This window comes from Culex quinquefasciatus, chromosome 1 (genome assembly GCF_015732765.1).
Source record: "Culex quinquefasciatus strain JHB chromosome 1, VPISU_Cqui_1.0_pri_paternal, whole genome shotgun sequence".
Taxonomy (NCBI): domain Eukaryota; kingdom Metazoa; phylum Arthropoda; class Insecta; order Diptera; family Culicidae; genus Culex; species Culex quinquefasciatus.
The window spans coordinates 8020552-8041406 of record NC_051861.1 but is presented as its reverse complement, the minus strand read 5'-3'; the positions used below and the strand labels follow the sequence as shown (position 1 = coordinate 8041406).

The window sequence follows — 20855 nt, the reverse complement described above, 5'->3', positions numbered from 1 at the left end:
AGCGTCACAGAACAGCAACCGAACTAAGCGGAAAAATGCACTGAACTTTTCACATTTTCACTGTAAAAACAAGTTTCTTCATTATTAAACAATCGCGGGAGCGCTGTTTGCGCCATTGTCGTGGCTGGAGCGGGATTTCCTTCAGATTTTCCGACTATTTCGGATTATTTTCGGAGACACAGAAACACGCGTTGTTCAGGCCCAAAACATAACACAAGACTGTTTATTCTTTTCTCTCTCTCTCGCGTCAACCAAGCACACGCACACAACTCAATACCGATGTATATTCGAAGCAAGGTGTGACATTTCCTATTACTAGCTTGTATGAGTATCTTATTTATTCATCGCCTACCAATCTCATCCACTACAGTCCCAACCAGTTATTTAACATATCCTCGGGCAATGTTCGATTCCACTTTTCCGTTCCAATAAAACAATGATTAGAAATAATTTCACTTTGAAATTCCCCACTAACCCGGCTCACTAACAATACTGATTACTCGAGTAAAATAAAAGTGAAAATTAGGCTTTGCCATATACTAAAGGGCCACATTTGGCCCATAAAAGTGCAAACTTTGCTGTCAGCACTGAGATAATTCGGAACCCACAACTTACTGGACGGTTTACCACCGCAGGTCACTCAATCGTGATCAATTTATCCTTATAATTTCTGGCAGCCCTATCTGAACGAAAACGAAAGAGCCGAGAAGCTTTTCCTTTCGCTGCGGCGCAAGAAAATCGCTTCCAGCTGATTTTTCCCGCGCTTCAACCGCTTAAAATATAGTAATTTTCAATCGCGATGCCTGGACGACACGACACAAACGGTAACGGACCAACTCCGGCAGCGTGCGCGCGTGAAAGTTGTGTGGTGCGCCATATAATTGGAAAATAAATACCCAGCGCGCTGGACCCTTGGATCGTGGTGGACGGATCTTTGTAGAGGAAAATCGGCCTTAGTGACGCGGGGCTCTGGACAGGGGCTAGCCTATCTTTGCCGGGGCCACTAATGTCCGCTGATTATAGTATTTTCTCCACTTTGGAGTCACTCTACTGTCTGTGATAGTACTTTCGACAGCTGTCGACCAGGAGTTCTCAAGAGAAACTAGACCTTTTGTGTTTTATTTTCGTGGATTACGAGGTTCAGGAGAGAATCGCCAAGTCCCTCAGAAATAAATGTCGTAGAGTATTCATGAAACCCCGAGAGGACACCACTGTCCGCGATCGAAGATCCGCACTGGACACCAGACTGCGAGAAATACGCTAATTCCCTAATGCCAGGTTCCATGTGGCGATGGCGCGCTCCCTGTAGCGGTGATCGATAGGTCCCCGTCTGGAACCCAAGGAGGGGTAACTTAATTACAGCCCCAACGGAACGGCAAAGTCGGACCCGACGACGATCTAGATCGCAGCCAACCCAGAGGAGACATTGTAATGGCTGTTTTCACTTTCTGCGCGTGGTCGGCAATCTGGAGTCGGCTCGAGATCCTAATATTTTGTCGGGTTGAGGAGGTGCATTGCGTCACACCGGGCCAGTTAGGGCAACTGGTGATAGTCGGATGCTCATCGCTGTATTTTTTTCAGCAAAATGTTGTTCGAAGCACTTCCAGAGAAAAAATGGCAAAATGAGGGCATCCCTAACACCGACGGTGTCAAGTAGGTATCTATAGAATGCTTAAAATTGGTCACCGAAAAGCGCTTCCCTAACACGGATGTGAACTTCAAATACCTAGAATGCATAAACCGACGGAAATCTAGCGCTTGCCAAACCTACCAATGAATTCCTTGCCATTCCAGTAATGTCAAGATACCGTAATAGTCTTCATGGAAATTGCTCCTCAAGTGTCGGTATACACCGGTATGTCCTCACTCCTCACAATGTGTCATATTGGTTTGTTGCGAGGGGGACGTCACTCCGCGATAATTCACTAAAACGCACAAAAACGAGCTCGAAAATCATTAACGCTACTCATCGTGCCTAGTTTTCCCCTAACGCCACCAAAAAAAATGTTATCGCAAGTTAACGCGCGTTAAAGCGAGCTAAAGCGAATCAGCGTCTGCTCTACTTTTGAACCGAACGATTGAGCTTGCAACCTTGCCGTCCTAAATCGAGTAGTTTTTGATCGGGTTTGGCAACTCGTTCTTTGTTTTGATTATTTTCCTGCAGTTTTCGCGAAGAAAATAAACAAAGTAATCTGTGAGGTTTATTTTTGCTTACGCTCCGAAAAGTGTATTCCTGTGCGAACGTCGGTTTCAGCAAACTCGGAGGCGTAATCGTTAGTGCATTGTGCCGCTCTGTTTGTGGTCCCCATGGGGCAGGTGGTGCGTACGACTCGCACGGGAAGAAGGCGTTTACTGGGCAAGTACCAGGATGAATAACTAGTGTCGAGTCCGAATAAGACCAAGCGAGCTGAGATCGAGGAGATGATGGCCAAGAAGCAGTGCCGGAACCGCGTGAATGAGGATACGGCGATAGAGGAGAAGTGCGTGGAAGACTTGGCAGATAATCACGGCCTATCGTTTCTGCATCCGCCGCACGACGTCGGGGTCAACAGTGATGCCCCCAATCGGTGTTTCCTGCCGCATCACATCCACACCTGGATCGTTCACAGCCAAGGCATTTCCGGCATCTGTCGGTTTCCCCGGTTGGCCCTTCTTCTGCTGTCCGACAGCCCGGATCAAGATTTGGGAGATTTAAAACGAGCAGCGTGGCGAAACCACTCGAGCCACCGGCAGGCCGTGCGGAAAGTGAGCTTTAAAAATTGCGGCGATTAGTTCGTGTCGGTCGGGTATGATCGCTACCTCAAGCTGTTGGACACCGAAACGGGCGACGTCGTGTCACGATTTAGCTCGCAGAAGATTCCGTTCGACCCGGGTTACAACAAGCGTGAGTATTTTCTACTGAACATAATTGGATAAGAAACCTTAAATTTCCTTCTCTGACAGTGGGACACCCGAAGTGACTACATTGTTCAGGAGTACGACCGCCATCTAAGCGCGGTCAAAATCCACCTTCGTCAGCCAAAACCGACGCATCGTGACAACCTCCGACAACAAAAGCTTGCGCGTCTTGAAATGGGACATTTCGGTGGACTTCTTCGCCGATTCAACGATGCACTCAATGCACCCTTTCCCCGAATGGGAAGTGGCTCGCTAGAGCTTGGACAACAAGGTGGTAATCTTTGGCGCAGTTAACCTTCACCGGATACATGGTCTCCGGTTATGCGTTAATTTGGACTTATCCCCCGACATCACCAACCACGTGTACGCCGATGCGACGGCAAAGTCTACACCTGTTTCACGACCTGTACGAGCAGCTAAGTGCCTACGTAAGTTAGTTTGGATCTACTTGCTGGAAGTTGAGGTGGTTTAATTCTGGTTCTTTTGCAGACTTACAGCAAACGCCTTGAGTTTCGGCTGGACCACGTTAGAGACGCCTGGATGTTGCACCAGCTGGCCGAGGTTGGCCACTGTCACAACAATCCGAAGCTGGACGCACTCAACTAGATGGGTAGTAGCAGTAGCAGAAGGGTGGTAACTGCAAGCTGGACGTTCCCGAGCCACTGGTCTAAATGAACCCATAAGAAGAAATTCCTCAACCCTGCTAGGATGTTGTACGAGGATTTGAATAAAATTACGGAGTTTTTTTTTTTTTGCTTGGACTTCAGTGGAAGATTTATTCATGTTACAACTTTACCGCACTAAAATTAACAATCGTTACATGATTACTGTAACAGATGTGTGTAATCATTGAAACTTCATTTTAAACTCGATGCCTTAAACTGACCCGATGCGGTGATTGTCCTCCACCTATCAGCTTCGCGTATCAAACCGGATTAATCGAGAGTAAAGCTTTGGTAAAGAGGACCAAAGACCGATGCACAGCCTGATGATCCTCCTAGACAGCCGGAACATGATTCGGAAGGAGCGGGGTGCGTGGGGAACTGTTTTTGCCGGCTGATTAAAGAACAGCCGCTTAGACCAGCGATTCTCAACGGGGGTACCGGGCCTACTTGATTTGCATGGTAGGGGGTACCGACCTAGAAGAAGGTTGAGAATTGCTGGCTTAGACGATGTTTGACCCAAGCTTCACAATTTCAAGAGAAGGCAGCGGCGGATTAATCAATCCTTCTTCAAGTAGCGTTTCTTGGAAAGATCTTGCGATTCTTGGGAATGTGGTACGAGGACACGTGTGGTTCGTACAGCAACAGTTGACAGGACATCCGATCTGATTTTTGGGCACCTTGTGAATCGTTTGGTTCGACCAGTGGGCTGCAGGTTTTGCCCTCCGCAGGTTCATCGTCGTACATCACCGTAGGCAGGCTCTTAGAACCCAACACCTGCCCCATCGTGCGAAACAAAACACGTCAGTTTTGATTAATGTTCCGTCGGGAAGTTGCACTCGCTGAAGCCGGGCCGCTGGCGTCCCTCTTGACCAGCACAATGCGGCGAGAATCTTGCTTCTTACACTCCGGGCGCCATCGTTTTTTTCTGACCACCATCCTTCCGGAGACGGAGAAAAATTGAGCAAAACAAACTGCTCGACTGATTTGACAACGAGAACTGTCATTTGCTATTGACAGTTCTCGCTGTCAAAAAAATCGAGCAGTGTGATGCGAGAACGCAAAAAAAGGAAAGCCAAAAAGCAAGTTATCGCAGTTAACGCGCGTTAAAGCAAGTTAAAGCGGAAAGGTGAAAGTGAACGCTGCAAAGGTTTGAAAAGAAAGCTTTATCGCTCGGTTAGCGCGGAAGTGACGTCCCCCTCGGTTTGTTGGCTGTTTCGCTTCAATTGCATGTCTCGAGTAGAACTTAAAAAATATCAGTGTGCGTGGGGGTGACAAAAACTTGAAATAAAATTTGCAACTTGATACTAGTTAGGACTTACCCGCATTAGTATCTTGCCAACGGTTAGCTAGCCACAGCACAAACTTCCGAGAATCGCGGGGTCGGCTGCGCTAGTCGCCAAGGAGGAAATACACGAACTAGTTTTGGGAACTTCATCTACTCTCAAGTTACGGGATTGAATGAAAACTTCTCTTTTGGGAGACAGAAAGAGGAATTACAAACAAGTTGAATCGGTTTGAAGTGTATATTTGTAAGTGCAACTGTGTACTCGGTACGTACCGCTGTTTTTCCGCTGACGACGACGATTTGATACTCCTTCCAGGACTTCCTTCATTGATTGGATCGGCCGATCGGGGGCAAACCGAGAGGGGGTCCTTGCTTCTTAAAAATAAGCCAATAAGCCGGCTCATCCGCGCTTACACAAACTGGGCCGAAGAGCGAGGGTTCTGGCGGTCAAGCGGCGTGTTTAATCTTCATAATGGTGGACAAAAGGGCCTGTAGGACAATGGGGAGAAGACATTCATTTCACGCCGTACTACTACAAACTACCTGAGCGAGAATAAAACAAACCATCTTTGTGAATAACATGTTCAACCATATTTTTGTTCGTGATTGCAATGATCCAAAGATAAATTTTTCAAATGACTTCGGTTAATCGAGTCTTGACCGTACTAGCAATGCAATTTTGAAAACAATGCCAAAAAAACATGATGAAAATTAAAATTCAAATGCAAATGCCATAAAATTCTAAAATAATAGAGTAATCATAGAAGCTTATATAAAAACAATTCCGAGATTCCTTCTCGAGTCGGATTAAATATTATCTTTCGGGGGCCATTCCGATATGTATTCCACCCTCGATTACGAAATTCGCGCTCAGTGTAAACCTTTTCATTTGGCGCATAAATCAATTTAACCTTTTGGCACAAAGTTTTCTCGATCGCTGACCAACACCCCAAACCCTGGCAAGTCAATTTTCCCCGAGTTTTTTTTTGTGCGTCGCGGCCGCTGGGTGGGGAAGGTTGAGGAAGTAATCATAAATAATATTTTGCTTTCGCTTTTATTATTGACCTTTTCTGGAGAGCGCGCGCGCGCGCGCTCTCGTCAAGAATAATGGTATAATTTTGATAACTTCATCCAAGTAGTCGACGCGGCCAGTGTGTTGGAACCTTCTGGCCAGCGGCCTTCCTTCAACTACGGTAATTTTCGATGCCATAAAGCATCGGGAAATGTCAAAAGAGGGGGCAACACGATTAACGGCTCCCCGAGCGAGGGGTGATAAAATAACACGTGGCACGAAACTTCCCCTCAATTTGGTCGGCAAAGAAGTTACGAACATGCGCAGAAACTTGCTGTTTGTTTGGAAAGGTGAGCAAAAAAAGAGAGATTCTCAGCGGGCGCGACCGTGACAGGACTCGAACCTGCAATCTTCGGATTCGAAGTCCGACGCCTTCATCCATTAGGCCACACGGTCCTGGTTGGCCGGATGTGCTCCGAAGGAGCTTTTTAAATACTAATCTAGAAAAGAAATAAAACGCGGCTCAAAATTTTATCTAGAGCACAGCTCCAGCACTTTATTGTGCCGCTCGCGGCCATCCTCGCCCACCTCCGGCGGTTCCACCGTGTACAGTGAGCAATAAACTGGGTGTTTTTCGACCAGAATCTTCACCAGCAGCTCGTGCGGCGGAACGCGATGCCGCGGCAGCATAAACTGGTAGTGTTCGTAATCGTACGAGACGGTCCCGGCCGCCACGTTCTGCTCGGACGCGAGTCTGGAACAGAGGTTGGGGAAAGGTTTGTAGGGCTTCAAATGAAATGGTCCAATCGTTGGGTGCACTTACTTGAACAGTAGCGTCCGCTCGAGGTCGGTAAATTCCGGCGAAAAGATCAGATCGTACCCGATTTGGCGCGCTTTAAAGTTTCGAATCAAATCTTTATAGAAATTCACATCGATTTGAAACGGAATCGTGCCCAAATCCAGCACCGGCGTCGGTTGGTGATAATTCAGGGCCAGCGGGAAGTTGCTCGTCTCGGAGAGTGACAAAATCGATGGGGCCGGTGTTGGCTGCGGAAGCCCGAGCCCGCGGCGGCCTCGCTTTGCCTGCACCTCGATCGGGTCCACGATGCCGATTTTGTGCTTGCCGAGCGGTCCTCCGCCCCAGCCGAGCTTCTTCAGCATTCGATAGCCGACGTTGTCCTCCTTGAGCTGGTCCTTGGACTGAAACGGTTTGGGCGGGGCCTGCCAGCGACTGGCAAACGGGTTTCCGTCGCAATCGACGTTCTGTTCCGAGGGCAGTCGTTCCACGTTGCAGCTGTACCAGCAGCGGTTCGGGTTGGTCTGAAATGGAGCTTTATTAGTCCCCGCAAAATCCACTTTTCTGCCACTCGTCCCTACCCTAATCTTGTAGCACTTTTGCCGCACCAACCGCAACACCTCCTCCCTGCACCTCTGCTTGGCCTTCCGCACCGTCCCAACGACTCGCGACAGCCGCAACCCGGACGCCGTGATGGTCGCCTCAAACTGCTTCGGATCCGCGGTTGCGCGCACATCGTACACGAACCCACCGCCGTTGAGCGCCTCATAGTGCAGCTTGCTGTCCTCCAGGTTGTCCTCCACGAGGACAAAGTTCCGGAACACGTCCGCCACGGTCGTCACGGGAAACACCGGATTTAGCATTTCGGCTGCTTGCAGCCTCCGTTCTGCGCGCCGTTGACCTTCCGAAACCTGGTGCACCCAATCGACGGCAGCCTGCGACGCCGGAACCGTTATCCGTTGCGTCATCTGCCGTTTCCGATTCCTAAACTCCTCCGCCAGCGTCCCACCCAACAATGCTACCCTCGCCATCAGCTCCTCGCAGTAAACGGCCCCCCAAATCTCTACGTTGACGAAGGCCTGCGAAAGCGAGACCAGCTCGTCCTCCGCCAGCTTGTTCCGGTGATGCTCCAAAAACTTCCGGCGCAGCTCCCAGTGAATGTCCGGTTCGAACGGGTTTCTGTACTGCTCCAAGTCTGGAACCACCGACAATGGTTCCCCTTTCGAGGTCAAATCCACGTTGCTGTCGCAGTCTAGCGAAACCGGTTCACAAATGAGCAGGATGTCCCGGTCCTCGCTGTGAACAGATTCGCGGTGGACCATCGTGCGCGGCTTTGTGATAACTGGGTAGAATTTTATTCTTTATTCGAAAAAGAAAACTTTAAAATATCATAAAACTCGAAAAAATCTGTTAAAACTCGAAACGATTTTGTTGGTTGTGTGTAAAAACGAATGTAAACAAATGGCACGCGTGTGCCATAAAAAAGTGACGTTCATTTAACACGCTGAAGAAAGTTTGATCTAATTTTATTTGAATTATGAAAAAAAATGTAAGGCTGAAATTTTCAGCTTGAGAGAAAACTCCGAGTTTTGTGTGAAGAAATTATATCTTTCTCAAATCTCAAATTAAATCTCTTTGACGTCTTTTGTAAAGTTGTTCCCTTGAACACGAACTATAAGCAAAAAATCTATGCCCTTGTGGATCACCAACCAATGAGGCACTCCACGATATTAGCTCCTGAAAAGTGCTAATAATGCCTCACGGCAGAAAAATTATGCGGTCCTCACCAGCAGGATCGGTACATTTGAAGAAGCTAAAGAATGCCAATGCACTACTTGCAAAGCCAGGCAGTTTGAGCAAGGACGCTCAAAATTCGTCTGGAAACCGGTTCGCTTGCAACACAATTAACGAGAACATCGAAGCGAAATGCTTCAATTGTGGTGGCGACCATTCGACCAAGAATCGGAGCTTCCCAAAACGAGCTGAGTTTGTAAAAAATCGGCATTAAAACGACGACGAGACACCAACCAAATCGTCGCAAAACACCACCAGCATTCACGGACGTGGATTTTCCTGCTTTGGCGTCACCAGGAGCAACAAAGATGAAGAGCATTCAGCCATACCACTTGGCATGTAAAAGAAAAGTAATTATTATAAGAATGTTCAATAAAGACCCATTTAATTTCAAAAAAAAAATAAGCAAAAATCTAGCAAAAAATCGTTTAGGAACTCAAAAATTACCAAAGTTAGAAGCACCGATTTAAATGGTTGAACCTCATTATATAATCGCTATTCATCCTACTCCGCAGGGAAAAAAGCAAATAGTTAAACTGTTAGTATTTAATAAAGTTCATTTATTAGTCCAAATTCAGTCGACATACTTAAGCCAGTCTATCTTTTTAGATAGTAATTAATAACAGATTTAAAAAAGAAAACAAATCTTCAGTTACAGAATCCATCAACTAGTCAATTCGTCGCGCGCCCACCATCGGTGGAATGGCCTGGTAAAGCGCCCTCAGTTGGGGATCTTTTCGCACCAAAATACGCTCCACGATGGCCAGTGCCGGTATGGGCAGACCGATAACTTTCAACTGCAGGTTGTCCTTCGGCCCAAACGCGATCGCCTTCAGGTCCATCTTGGGCATGTCTGAAATTAGAAAACGTTCAGATATACCTTCTACGGGTGTATTAGATTCAATAAGTTTTTAACCAACTTGATAAGCACGGAACGTTCCTCTTTGGTAAACTCAGGCCGGAACACCAGCTCTTGATCGATGGATTCTTGCCTGAACTGTTTGATGATATTTTTGTAAATACCGATCCCTCCATTGGGACGTCGTGCAATTTGGTTTTCCAACGCATTGCTTGCTTTCAGATACTTAAATTTAACAAATTTATAATTAAATTCTGTAATTAAATCTGTTTTCTAGCAAACCCCACCTCAAGCCTGTAGCAGTGCCTTTTGGCAGTCTGGTAGAACGTGTCCAGTGCGTGCCGCTTGGCCGCCCGATTTGTGCTGCCCTGAGCTTCCGCCAGCACAAACTGGCCAACCTTGATCCGGCACAACGACGCTCCTCCCTTCCCTCCCACCTGCTGGACCTCCAGCCGGTCCGCGCCCAGCTTCCGGAAATCGTTGCAAGTCTGCTCAAAGTTCCCCTCGAAAACCACTAGATTCCGGTACACGTCCTCGATCGTCCGCAGCGTCTCGACCGGCTTGAAGTGGGTCAGGCCGGCCAGGATTTTGGCGTGCGCTTCGAACATGAAGAATTTTAACTTTCTTATTCCTGGCTTTTTGACCTTGGGCGCGACGGCGACGACGCGACTGCAACAAAAAATAAAAAATCTCCATTCCACCAAGCGAGTTGATTTCCTTAAACTTACTCTGGGGCCCGTACTGGAGCCACTTCCGCGGGTGGTGCATCTACTGTGACTATTGGAGAGTCCAACAAGTCGAACCTAGGGAATTAGGATAGATTTAATCTCGGATTTAAAATGTAATTGTTGCAACAGAAAAATTGAGAAGAAAGGCGAGTTGCATTTTGAGTTACAGCTTTGGACGTAGAAAAATATATCTCTGCGGCAAACTTTACGCCGTAGGACTGGCCGCTTTATCGTTTGTGATGTTTCAATGCATTCTAGTGCAATGGCGCACTTTAAATGTGAATAAATGACAAGAAGAAAGCTAGGCGTAATCTAACCTAGAAAAAACGTTCAAAATCACTGTTTGCGTCAAGCCCGAACCTACCCAGAAATGAGTAATCTGACAGATACCCCGGTTTTGACGAAAACTGAGTGATTTTGAACGTGCGTGTAAGGCTTTCTCCAACATCTCTTCGGGCCACGCTAGAGTTTGATAAAAATAGATTATTTAATTACTGCTACGTAAAATTCGTCTTAACTTACCCGATATCAAAATCATTGTAAAAGTTCATATTTTAGTTGCAATTTTAATGCATTTAATCTTATTCAACGATCTCACAGTCGGCAATCTCCTCCTCCCAACAAATGTAAACAATACAAAAAGAACTGTCAGTTTGCCATAAAGTTGCAGAGTTGACAGTTCCCTTCAACACGTGAAACAGAAATTAGTCAGATTTTATTTGCAAAAATGACAAAAATAAATCAGTTTTAAGATTTCCTTAACCCTTTCAGGCCTGAATTTTCTGAATTTATTTTTTGTAATGATGGGAAAACTATTCTTATGGCTATACGAAAATTATAGGCATGTTTTGGACATTTTTAAAAATTGGGTCATTTATAACCCATCACCGGGACCTGTGGTGTAGGGGTAAGGGTGCCTCTCACCCAGTCGGCCTGGGTTCGATCCCAGAAGGTCCCGGTGGCATTTTTCGAGAAGAGATTTGTTTGATCAAGCCTTCCTTCGGACGGGAAAGTAAATGTTGGCCCCGGTCTAACCTAGAGATTAGGTCGTTAGCTCAGTCCAGGTGTTCGAGTCGTCTCCCTGGGTCCTGCCTCGGTAGAGTCGCTGGTAGGCAGTTGGACTCACAAACCAAAGGTCGTCAGTTCGAATTCTGGGGTGGATGGAAGCTTAGGTGTAAAAAGAGGTTTGCAATTGTCTCAATAATCAAGCCTTCGGACACCTAGATTCCAGTAGGAATCTCGCAAGCGAGAACGCCAAGGCAATGCTGTAGAGCGAATAATTTGATTTTGATAACCCATCAGGCCTGAAAGTGTTAAACGATTTGGGATGGCGCTAAACAACCCAATCTTGCCTGATGCTACGAACGTCAAAAAATCAGAAAAGTTCAGATTTGCATCCCCGCTTTAACATGTTTATTATTGTCAAGAAAAAAGCTTTATCGAAACTGTATAAATTGAATATCAGCTTATAACATACACCACTGCGATAAGTTCAACAATTAAGTTTGCGTAAAAATTCGCAAAAAAACCAAAAGCAAAAATATAAGCCATAAACTACCAGCGTCGGCTTCGCCCCCTCGGTGGAAACACATCGTACAGCTCGTTCAGTTTTGGATCTTTATGGACAACTATCTGCTCCACGATCGCCAAGGCAGGAGCTGCTCGAGCTCGAACTTTTAGCTGTGGTCTGCTGTGCGCCCGTCTAACGTAACTCGTTTCCAGATTCAGTTCGTAAGCAATCCTAGAAGTTGAAGAAAAATTAGTTTTAGAGTTGGAAAACTCTAATTACAACGTACCGTTGTAAAATGTCTTGCTCATTCTCGGTGAACTCTTCGCTAAATATCAATTCTCGCTGAGTTTTCTCTTCTGTAAACTTTTGCATAATGGATTTGTAGTACTCAATGTTTGTAGCAGGGTCCCACAACCGCGCGATTTGGATTGGTGGTAAAGTTGGTTTCTTAGACTAAAAATTAATCAAATTTAATGATCAAAATCGCATGCTAATTATTACAAATTGACATACCACAATCTGATAGCAAAAAGCTTTCATATTCCTGAGAAACTCCTCTTTCGCTTTCCCCTTCGCTCGTTGAACAGTGATGCCACAAGCGTCCGCCAGAACCGTTTCACGCAAGCAAACCATACCACGGCATTGTCCGGCTTGCAGTTCATGGCCGGCGATAAACAACGTACCCGATCCCAGCCGATTTAATTCGTTGATGGTTTTGTCAAAGTCTGTGTCAAAAATCACCAAATTACGATACAAATTTTCGAGACTACGAATGTACCGAGCAGGCTTGAAAAAAGTTAGTTTGGCAATGATTTCCGCGTCCGACTCGTGCCTCATCGGTTCCATTGCGGGTGGTTTAACCAAAGGCGGGTCGTTTAATCTTAAACTAGAAAGAATTTGAGTGTCGAATTAAAATTTAACAGAGAATTGACAAAAATTACTTTGAAGACAGTTCCATAGAGGTGATTCTGAAAAAAATTAATAAATTTAAAAATGTGTACACTTTACTTCACCTGGCACTCACTCCGAACAACCTGCTGAGACTAATGTTTCCGCATTCTCTGTGGCAATTTGAGTAGATTTTGATGGTCTGGAAAGTCAAACATTACAAAAGTTTTACGTTGTTTTACTATCAAAACAATTATTTTGTATGTTTGCCAAATGCAGTGAGTTTGCAAGCAAAATAAGCGCTTCCCTAACACGGACGGGAATGACAAGTACCTAGAATGCATAAAGTTGACCACCGAAAAAGCGCTTCCTTAACACGGATGTGAACTTCAAGTACCTAGAATGCTTACACGCACGTTCAAAATCACTCGGTTTTCGTCAAAACCGAACCTACTTAACCTTCTTTTCGTAATTCTGAGTGAAATTTACTCAATTCTGACAGATGCCCCCTTTACTCATTTCTGAGTAGGTTCGGTTTCGACGAAAACTGAGTGATTTTGAACGTGCGTGTACAATTTTGAAGGAAATCCAGCGTTTACCAAACCCGTCATTGAATTTCTAGTACCACTCGAAGAACTAAACTAACATGAACTACGTTATTCAACGCCATTCCGGTTATGTCACGGCATAACTGCTTTGACTTATTTTCAAATGAATCTTACTCTTCGACTTCGACCTCCTTCCTCGCAGCACATTCTCCGTCCTCGCTCGCTTCCTGCTGGATGGTCACCTCGGTTGGCACCGATTCCAGCTCAGCCTCCTCACCCACCCCATTCTCAACGTTTTCGACTTCGAGCTTCACTTCCGCTTGATCCCGCACCAGCTCCAGCAAGAGCTGCCCGGTCTGGTGCGCGTGGCCACTTATCGCCAGCTGGGTGTTTGCGAAAAAGTGGGCCAGGGTGGCCACTTGACCCTCGCGGAACAGGTGCTGGTAGCGGGCCATAAACCGGCGGCACAGCTCCCAGTGGCAATCGGGCAGGGTGGTGCTGGCCATGGTCGGTGGGAACTGTGTGGCAGATTCTTCGGTGGATGACACGATTTTGGGTTAAGTGAAAATCAAAACATTGAAGAACTGTCACTTTGCCATAAAAAATGGTTTTGTTAGGTACACGGTTAGGCCGAATCAAACAGAGTCGAGTCGAGTTGAGTAATTTGAACCGGCAGTAAACTGAATAAAATAGACTTACATTTGAGTTTGAGCAGCATACTCAAGGATTTTTAAAACAAAAATTTCTCAACGAAATATCGACAAAAAGGGGAAAAATTATAGAAGCGACCACTTCTTAGAAGCCCATTCATATATTATATTTTGAACTTTATAAAGCAAGGATAAACATAATCGTTGTGCTTAACCACAATTTTTCAAAAAATATAGAGAATTTTTACTGTAACAGTAAATGTAAACTTTAAACATCTTTCACGTGCTATCAGCGACCTCCACTCGCGCCCCCACACTCGGTGCAATCACTTCGTACAGCTCGCCCAGCTCTGGATCTTTCTGGACAACGATGCGCTCTACGATGGCAAGGGCCGGAAGGGGTTGGCCGATGATCTTCAACTGTGGATTGGTTGAAGATTCCACGATGCACGTTTCCAGATCCAATTTGGTGGCGATCCTAGAGTTTTGAGGGTATTATTTTAAGGTCAACCGTAACAAAAACTTGCACAAACCTTTGTAACTTATCCCGCTCTGCTTTGCTAAACTCTTCGCTGAAAACTAGTTCATGCTCGATGGAGTCCTTAACGAAACGTTTCATGATGGACTTGTAATGCTTGCTGTTTGTCGTGGGATCTTCCGTTCGTGCGATCTGGTTCTCCAGGTGTGACGGTTTCTTGGACTAGAATTTTTCGAAATTAATAATGAAAATTTACATAAACAAAAAATCCTACCACAATCTGATAGCAGAAAACTTTCATCTTTTTGAAAAAGGCCGCCAGAGCCTTTTTCTTGGCCAAGCTCTCGGTTTTGCTCCAGCCCTCAACGAGCACAATCTGATCGACGAATATTTTGCTGCTGCAGTGTCCTTCGTCCCAAGTTTGCTGAAACGACTCAATTGATCCCGAGTGCAGTCTCTGGAACTCGCGGCACGTTTTCTCAAAGTCGTTGTCCACGATCACCAGGTTGCGATACACGTCCTCGATGTTCTGGAGTTTTTTAACGGGCTTGAAGTGGGTTTGACTGGCCAGGATTGTGGTTGTGGCGTCCGTTTCGGGTTCCCCCTGGTCCCTTTTACGCTGCTTGGCGCTGGGTGGACCAATTGTGGACGATTCTACTGTTGAGTCTTCGTGGGTGGAGGACAATCTGAAAAATTCAGTGAATTTATAATAAATGTAAAAAAAAAACAAAGATTCTAACTAATACTAACTCAGCGTTATCATCCCTTTCCGATTCGTTTATCTGCTCCGCTTTAACAACAACACTGCTCAGCTCCCTTTCAACCGCCACCTGCGGAACATCCTCGGAGGAAACCTCCTCCCGTTTAACCAGCCCCTTCTCAATGCCATCCACTTCGAGCTTCACCTCCGCCGAAGGTTGCTCCCTGGCCAGGTCCAGCACGAGCCGCGTGGTCTGGTCGGCGTCGCCGCGCAGCAGCAGCTGGGCGTTGGCGAAGATTTGGGCCAGCGCCACGGTTTGCTCCTCCGGGTAGAGGTGCCGGTAGCGCGTCATGAACTCGCGGCACAGCTTCCAGTGGCACTCCGAGAGGGACACGCTGCGGTACGCGTCCACGTTCCAGCTGCTGGACATGGTGGTGGTGATGGTGGGGAATCTTACTCGAGCAGGAGGTCGGAACGAAATCGTCGGAGTAGATCGGAACTCGGAACATGAAGCAACAAAATTCAAAACAAAGTAGAAATGTCAGCTTGCTATAAAAAGTGAGCAGTTCTCTAGGATTTCGGTCATTCGATTTTTTTTGTATTTTTTAATCCGACTGAAACTTTTTTGGTGCCTTCGGTATGCCCAAAGAAGCCATTTTGCATCATTAGTTTGTCCATATAATTTTCCATACAAATTCGGCAGCTGTCCATACAAAATGATGTATGAAAATTCAAAAATCTGTATCTTTTGAAGGAATTTTTGATCGATTTGGTGTCTTCGGCAAAGTTGTAGGTATGGATACGGACTACACTAGAAAAAAATAATACACGGTAAAAAAAATTTGGTGATTTTTTTATTTAACTTTTTGTCACTAAAACTTGATTTACAAAAAAACACTATTTTTAATTTTTTTTATTTTTTGATATGTTTTAGAGGACATAAAATGCCAACTTTTCAGAAATTTCCAGGTTGTGCAAAAAATCATTGACCGAGTTATGAATTTTTTAATCAATACTGATTTTTTCAAAAAATCGAAATTTTGGTCGTAAAAATTTTTCAACTTCATTTTTCGATGTAAAATTAAATTTGCAATCAAAAAGTACTTTAGTGAAATTTTGATAAAGTGCACCGTTTTCAAGTTATAGCCATATTTAAGTGACTTTTTTGAAAATAGTCGCAGTTTTTCATTTTTTAAAATTAGTGCACATGTTTGCCCAGTTTTGAAAAAAATATTTTTGAAAAGCTGAGAAAATTCTCTATATTTTGCTTATTCGGACTTTGTTGATACGACCTTTAGTTGCTGAGATATTGCAATGCAAAGGTTTAAAAACAGGAAAATTGATGTTTTCTAAGTTTCACCTAACAACCACCATTTTCTATCGTCAATATCTCAGCAACTAATGGTCCGATTTTCAATGTTAATATATGAAACATTTGTGAAATTTTCCGATCTTTTCGAAAAAATATTTTCAAAATTTTCAAATCAAGACTAACATTTCAAAAGGCCAAACATTCAATATTACGCCCTTTTAAAATGTTAGTCTTGATTTGAAAATTTTGAAAATATTTTTTCGAAAAGATCGGGTATATTTAACATTGAAAATCGGACCATTGAGTTGAGATATTGACGATGAAAATGGTGGGTTGTTAAGGTGAAAAGAAAACATCAATTTTCCTGTTTTTAAACCTTTGCATGCAACTAAAGGTCATCAACTCCGAATAAGCAAAATCTCAGCTTTCAAAAATATTTTTTCAAATGGGCAAACATACTAATTTAAAAATAAAAACTGCGACTATTTCAAAAAAGTCAAAATATGTATAACGAAAACGGTGCACTTTATCAAAATTTCACTAAAGTACTTTTGATTGCAAATTGTTTTACATCGAAAAATGAAAGTTGTACGACCAAAATTTCGATTTTTGAAAATCAGTATTGATTCATAACTCGGTCGTGATTTTTGCACAACCTGAAATTTCTGAAAAGTTGGCATTTATGTCAAAACATATCAAAAAATTAAAAATAGTGTTTTTGTAAATCAAGTTTTAGTCAAAAAAAATCTGCCAGTGTAGTCCATCCATACCTGTTTGCCAGTGTAAAATCGTAATATACAGATAATTTTCATACATCATTTTGTTGGACAGCTGCCAAATTTGTATGGAAAAGCTATGGAAAACTTCTTTGGGCATACCGAAGGCACCAAAAAAGTTTCAGTCGAATTAAAAAATACAAAAATTAAAATTGAAGAAAAAAGACCGATTTCGTAGAGAATTGCTCAAGTGGAACTTTTTATTTTAAACTCAAGTGTTGCCAGTGTACACGCTGATAAATGATTGCACTGCAAACTGAAATCCAAGTGAAAATCACAAAACTTTTCTGCACTGATAATCAACATTACACACTGTTCAGTTCACTTTTACACACTTGTATGGGATTTTTCAGTTCAAATGATTACACGAAAGTGTGTAATCATACTTGAACTGAAAAATCCCATACCCATGTAAAAGTGAACTGAAAAAAGTGTAATGCTGTTTACCAGTGTGCAACAAGTTCCACGAATGAGATCGCTCCTTGACCGGATAAAATGCGAAAACTGCAGCGAAGGCAGCGGATTCCACGGAGGAAGGTTTCATGCAATCTACACTCAAAATCAGAAGTATTCCTCAAAAGGATACTTTCTATCCTTTTGCCTTCCTCACCTTACACTGTAACTGAAAATCATCTGCTGAGTTCGTTTTGTACTTATTCATACGATTTTTTCGTTCGACTGCGATTACACAAAAAGTGTTATCGTAGTTGAACTGAAAAATCGTATGAAAATGCGAAAACGAACTCAGCAATGTGATTTTTTGTGTACTAAAAAAGGCTCGAAAAATGATTTTATTAATTTGACTTCGTAGACCCACCTTCACGTATACTTATCGCCTCAGAATCATGTTCTGAGCAAATGTCTGTGTGGACGAAAAATTGTCAATCGATTATCTCCGGACTGGATGAACGGATTTTGACCGGATTAGTCTCCGTCGATCCGTCTTGGGGTCCCATAGGTCTCTATTTTAAATCAGCAAGTTTATTTAAGTACTTCAAAGTTATGCAAAAAAAGATTTTGGCGTATATCCGAAATATTTTCCAAATGTCGGTTTTGCAAGAAACCCTATCATGTTATACATTTTCAGAATGGTATTAAAAATACCTTTCCAGTGAGCCAAAAACATTGAAGATCTGACAACCCTATCAAAAGTTATCAGCACTTAAGTGTTATTTATACACTTTTTGGAGGCCGGATCTCAGATATTTCAATGAAAATAATGTCCGGGTCGATCATGCGACTTATCGTTAGTTAGCTAATCGAAAGACCTTTCAAATGAGCCTAAAACATCAAGCATCTGGCAACCCTATCAAAAGTTATTAGCACTTAAGTGTTATTTATACACTTTTTAGAGGCCGGATTTCAAATATTGTGATAGAAATATTGTCTGAATCTTCCATGTGAACTATCGTAGGGTAGGTTTTTTTATCAGACCTTGCCGATTAGCCAGAAATATTGAAGGTCTGCGAACCCTATCAAAAGAAATAAAGTTGATTGGTACTGTCCGTTAATTTCAAAGGTACACGCCGCGTGGCATTTCAGAAGTTGCCTTAGACATTTTTGCCAGCGATTTTCTGCTCTTTTGGCGCATTATGAAACATACCTGACAACAATGACAGCCGATTCGAAGAAGAAGATCAACAAAAACAAAACGCGCAGTATGGGATTTGACAGCACGCATTTGCCGAAAGTGCGGCGCGTCGTTTCGAGGCTGGTTTGCCGCGTGTCTTTCTCGGGAATACGCGCAATAAACATGGTAAGGGCAAAGCTATTTTTACTGATTGTATTAACTTTATAAATGTGAGGAAGGCACCAACCAATTAAAGGTGGATTATAATAAGTAACGTTTTTCAAGTTCACCCGGCGTCACCCTGTCAAGAAGGTATGGTAAAATCAGTACATTTTCGATACCGTTTTAAAAGGGTGACGACGGGTTAACTTGAAAAAAGTATACTTTTAACTTTCAGTGTAGGCACTTTGAATTATTTAGCATGCTTTGTTTCGAACAAATAAATTCAATTCATTTTAGGTACTCTTTAGATTTTCGTCCGTGTTAGGGAAGCGCTTTTTCGGTGGCCAATTTTATGCATTCTAGGTATAGCCGATTCAGAGAAAAATGTCAGCACGTTGGAAACAAATCAAGGGGCGGCTTATGACGCCTTCCCTGAAACGGCTATACATCATACTTTCTGAATCTTAACAACACCCTGAACTTTTTAATACAAAAAAAACAGTATACAAATGCAACTTAACAAAGAACTTCAGAGTGGACATTTACGAGCGACCTTCCATCGGGCCGCCCCACTCGGCTGGATCACTTCGTACAGCTCGCACAGCTCTGGGTCTTTCTGGACAACGATGCGCTCCACGATGGTCCGTGCAGGAGTTGTTCGGCCCAGGATTTTCAGCCGGTGCGGCCCCTCGTAACACGTTTTCAGCTTCAGCTTGTGAGCAATCCTGAAATGAGAGGAGAAATTATTTTCTTTTTAGACAAACCGTTTATGAACACCACAAACTTTTTAAACTGGCGTCGCTCTTCCGGAGAAAACCCTTTGCCAAAGGTCAGGTCTTGCTTCACGGACTGTTTGGCGAAGTCTGCAATCATGGTCCTGTAATATTCGATGTTTGTGGCAGGGTCTTCTCGACGGGTGACTTGGTTTTTGAGACGACACGAAGGTTTCTTGGACTGAAATTTTCTTAAATTAGTAAATGGAACTAATGTTCCAGCTTTCAACGACAAACCACAATCTGACAGCAGATTTTTTTCATCTCCTTCAAAAATGCAGCCATCGCGCTCTTTCTGGCCATCTTAGCAGTTTTGCCCCAAGCTTCAACCAGGGGAAATGTTTTCACACCGATCTTAACAGCAACAACGCTCCGACGATGGACGTTGTCGAATTCTCGATGATTTATGGACACAATACGACCCAGTCCCAGTTTGTTGAATTCTTGCGCGGTTTTCGAAAAGTCATTGTCAAAAATCACCAAGCTACGATAAATCTCTTTAATTTTTCGAAGGGATTCAACAGACTTTGCTTTAAATTTGGCTTGTTTTTCTGCTTTCTTCAAAGTCTTTTTGTTCATTTTGACCAATGGGCTGCTCCTAGGGAAGAATAAAAAATAAAAATGAGAATGGTTACTAAAAAAACTATTTCAATAATTACTTCACATCACAATTTGAGTCTAAAATGTCAGGATTAATCGTTCTTCCTTGAGTGATTGGAACTACCCTAAAAATACTTTGAAAAATTCCGATATTTTTTTCGTTAAATTTCGAAACGCTTACTTCTCGACGACCACTTCCGGTTCTGTTTTGAAAGCGCCCTTTGCCGTAATCGGTTCCAGCCCGGGCAACTTCTTATCCCAACTCTCACCACAATCCATTTCTTGCTTCACCTCAACCGTTTCCATTTTGACGGCCACCTCAACCTTTGGATCAGGCTCAGCTCCCACCGGAAGGTCATCCCTCACGAGGTCCAGCACGAGCCGTCTCACCAGGTCCGCCTCGCCGAGCATAAGCTGCTGGGTGTTGGCAAACAGGTGCGAGAGGGCGCACACTTGCTCTTCCGGAAAGAGGTGCCGGTAGCGCTCAATGAACTCGCGGCTCAGCTTCCAGTGCCAGTGCGGGAGGGAAGGGCTCCGGCAGGACATGGCGGTGGCCACGGAAGGTATAGCTGATTCAGAGAAAATTGTCCGCACTTTGGGAAGAAATTAGGGGTTGGCTTGTGACATTTTTGCCTTCCTCACCTTACTGAGGAAAGGCTTAAAATCACTCGAAAAATGATTTTATTAATTTGACCTCGTAGACCCACCTTCACGTATACATATCGACTCAGAATCATGTTCTGAGCAAATGTCTGTGTGGATGTGTGTAGGTGGGTGGACACAAAAATTGTCACTCGATTATCTCCGGACTGGATGAACAGATTTTGACCGTATTAGTCTCATTCGTTCCT

The 20855-nt window shown here is 44.0% G+C and overlaps 5 protein-coding genes, 1 non-coding gene and 1 pseudogene across 8 annotated transcripts; 1 reads left to right on the top strand and 6 right to left on the bottom strand.

Annotated features, from left to right (window-relative positions):
- The first annotated feature begins 2099 nt into the window (after window positions 1-2099).
- On the top strand, window positions 2100-3542 carry LOC6040156 (annotated as a pseudogene).
- A 2700-nt stretch (window positions 3543-6242) lies between these two features.
- Trnar-ucg lies at window positions 6243-6316 on the bottom strand. The gene has a single exon. It is a non-coding gene; the product is annotated as a tRNA-Arg (tRNA).
- Window positions 6317-6383: 67 nt separating this feature from the next.
- LOC6036510 lies at window positions 6384-8085 on the bottom strand. The gene is made up of 3 exons (XM_001846504.2): window positions 7238-8085; window positions 6684-7180; window positions 6384-6614 (listed from the first exon to the last, which is right to left on the bottom strand). The coding sequence occupies exons 1-3, from the start codon at window positions 7976-7978 to the stop codon at window positions 6392-6394; spliced, it is 1461 nt and encodes a 486-aa protein (XP_001846556.2). The 5' UTR covers window positions 7979-8085; the 3' UTR covers window positions 6384-6391.
- A 904-nt stretch (window positions 8086-8989) lies between these two features.
- Window positions 8990-10683, bottom strand: LOC119771221. Its single transcript, XM_038266973.1, has 5 exons — window positions 10560-10683; window positions 10038-10112; window positions 9597-9978; window positions 9371-9534; window positions 8990-9303 (listed from the first exon to the last, which is right to left on the bottom strand). The coding sequence occupies exons 1-5, from the start codon at window positions 10586-10588 to the stop codon at window positions 9123-9125; spliced, it is 831 nt and encodes a 276-aa protein (XP_038122901.1). The 5' UTR covers window positions 10589-10683; the 3' UTR covers window positions 8990-9122.
- A 738-nt stretch (window positions 10684-11421) lies between these two features.
- On the bottom strand, window positions 11422-13583 carry LOC119765530. Its single transcript, XM_038249560.1, has 6 exons — window positions 13158-13583; window positions 12572-12637; window positions 12489-12515; window positions 12061-12433; window positions 11834-12000; window positions 11422-11778 (listed from the first exon to the last, which is right to left on the bottom strand). The coding sequence occupies exons 1-6, from the start codon at window positions 13487-13489 to the stop codon at window positions 11592-11594; spliced, it is 1152 nt and encodes a 383-aa protein (XP_038105488.1). The 5' UTR covers window positions 13490-13583; the 3' UTR covers window positions 11422-11591.
- Window positions 13584-13766: 183 nt separating this feature from the next.
- On the bottom strand, window positions 13767-15313 carry LOC119765290. The gene is made up of 4 exons (XM_038248850.1): window positions 15285-15313; window positions 14862-15249; window positions 14386-14797; window positions 13767-14333 (listed from the first exon to the last, which is right to left on the bottom strand). Exons 2-4 carry the CDS (start codon window positions 15239-15241, stop codon window positions 14112-14114), a joined length of 1014 nt encoding a protein of 337 aa, XP_038104778.1. The 5' UTR covers window positions 15242-15249; window positions 15285-15313; the 3' UTR covers window positions 13767-14111.
- A 3620-nt stretch (window positions 15314-18933) lies between these two features.
- LOC119765031 lies at window positions 18934-20308 on the bottom strand. 3 transcript variants are annotated; one of them, XM_038248082.1, is made up of 5 exons: window positions 20186-20308; window positions 20064-20138; window positions 19642-19996; window positions 19416-19585; window positions 18934-19356 (listed from the first exon to the last, which is right to left on the bottom strand). In XM_038248082.1, the coding sequence occupies exons 1-5, from the start codon at window positions 20281-20283 to the stop codon at window positions 19161-19163; spliced, it is 894 nt and encodes a 297-aa protein (XP_038104010.1). In that variant the 5' UTR covers window positions 20284-20308; the 3' UTR covers window positions 18934-19160. The 3 variants fall into 3 exon arrangements, with proteins under 3 accessions (XP_038104010.1, XP_038104011.1, XP_038104012.1); XM_038248083.1 differs by having other exon boundaries at window positions 19642-20002; window positions 20064-20129; XM_038248084.1 differs by having other exon boundaries at window positions 20064-20129.
- Between the last annotated feature and the right edge of the window lie 547 nt (window positions 20309-20855).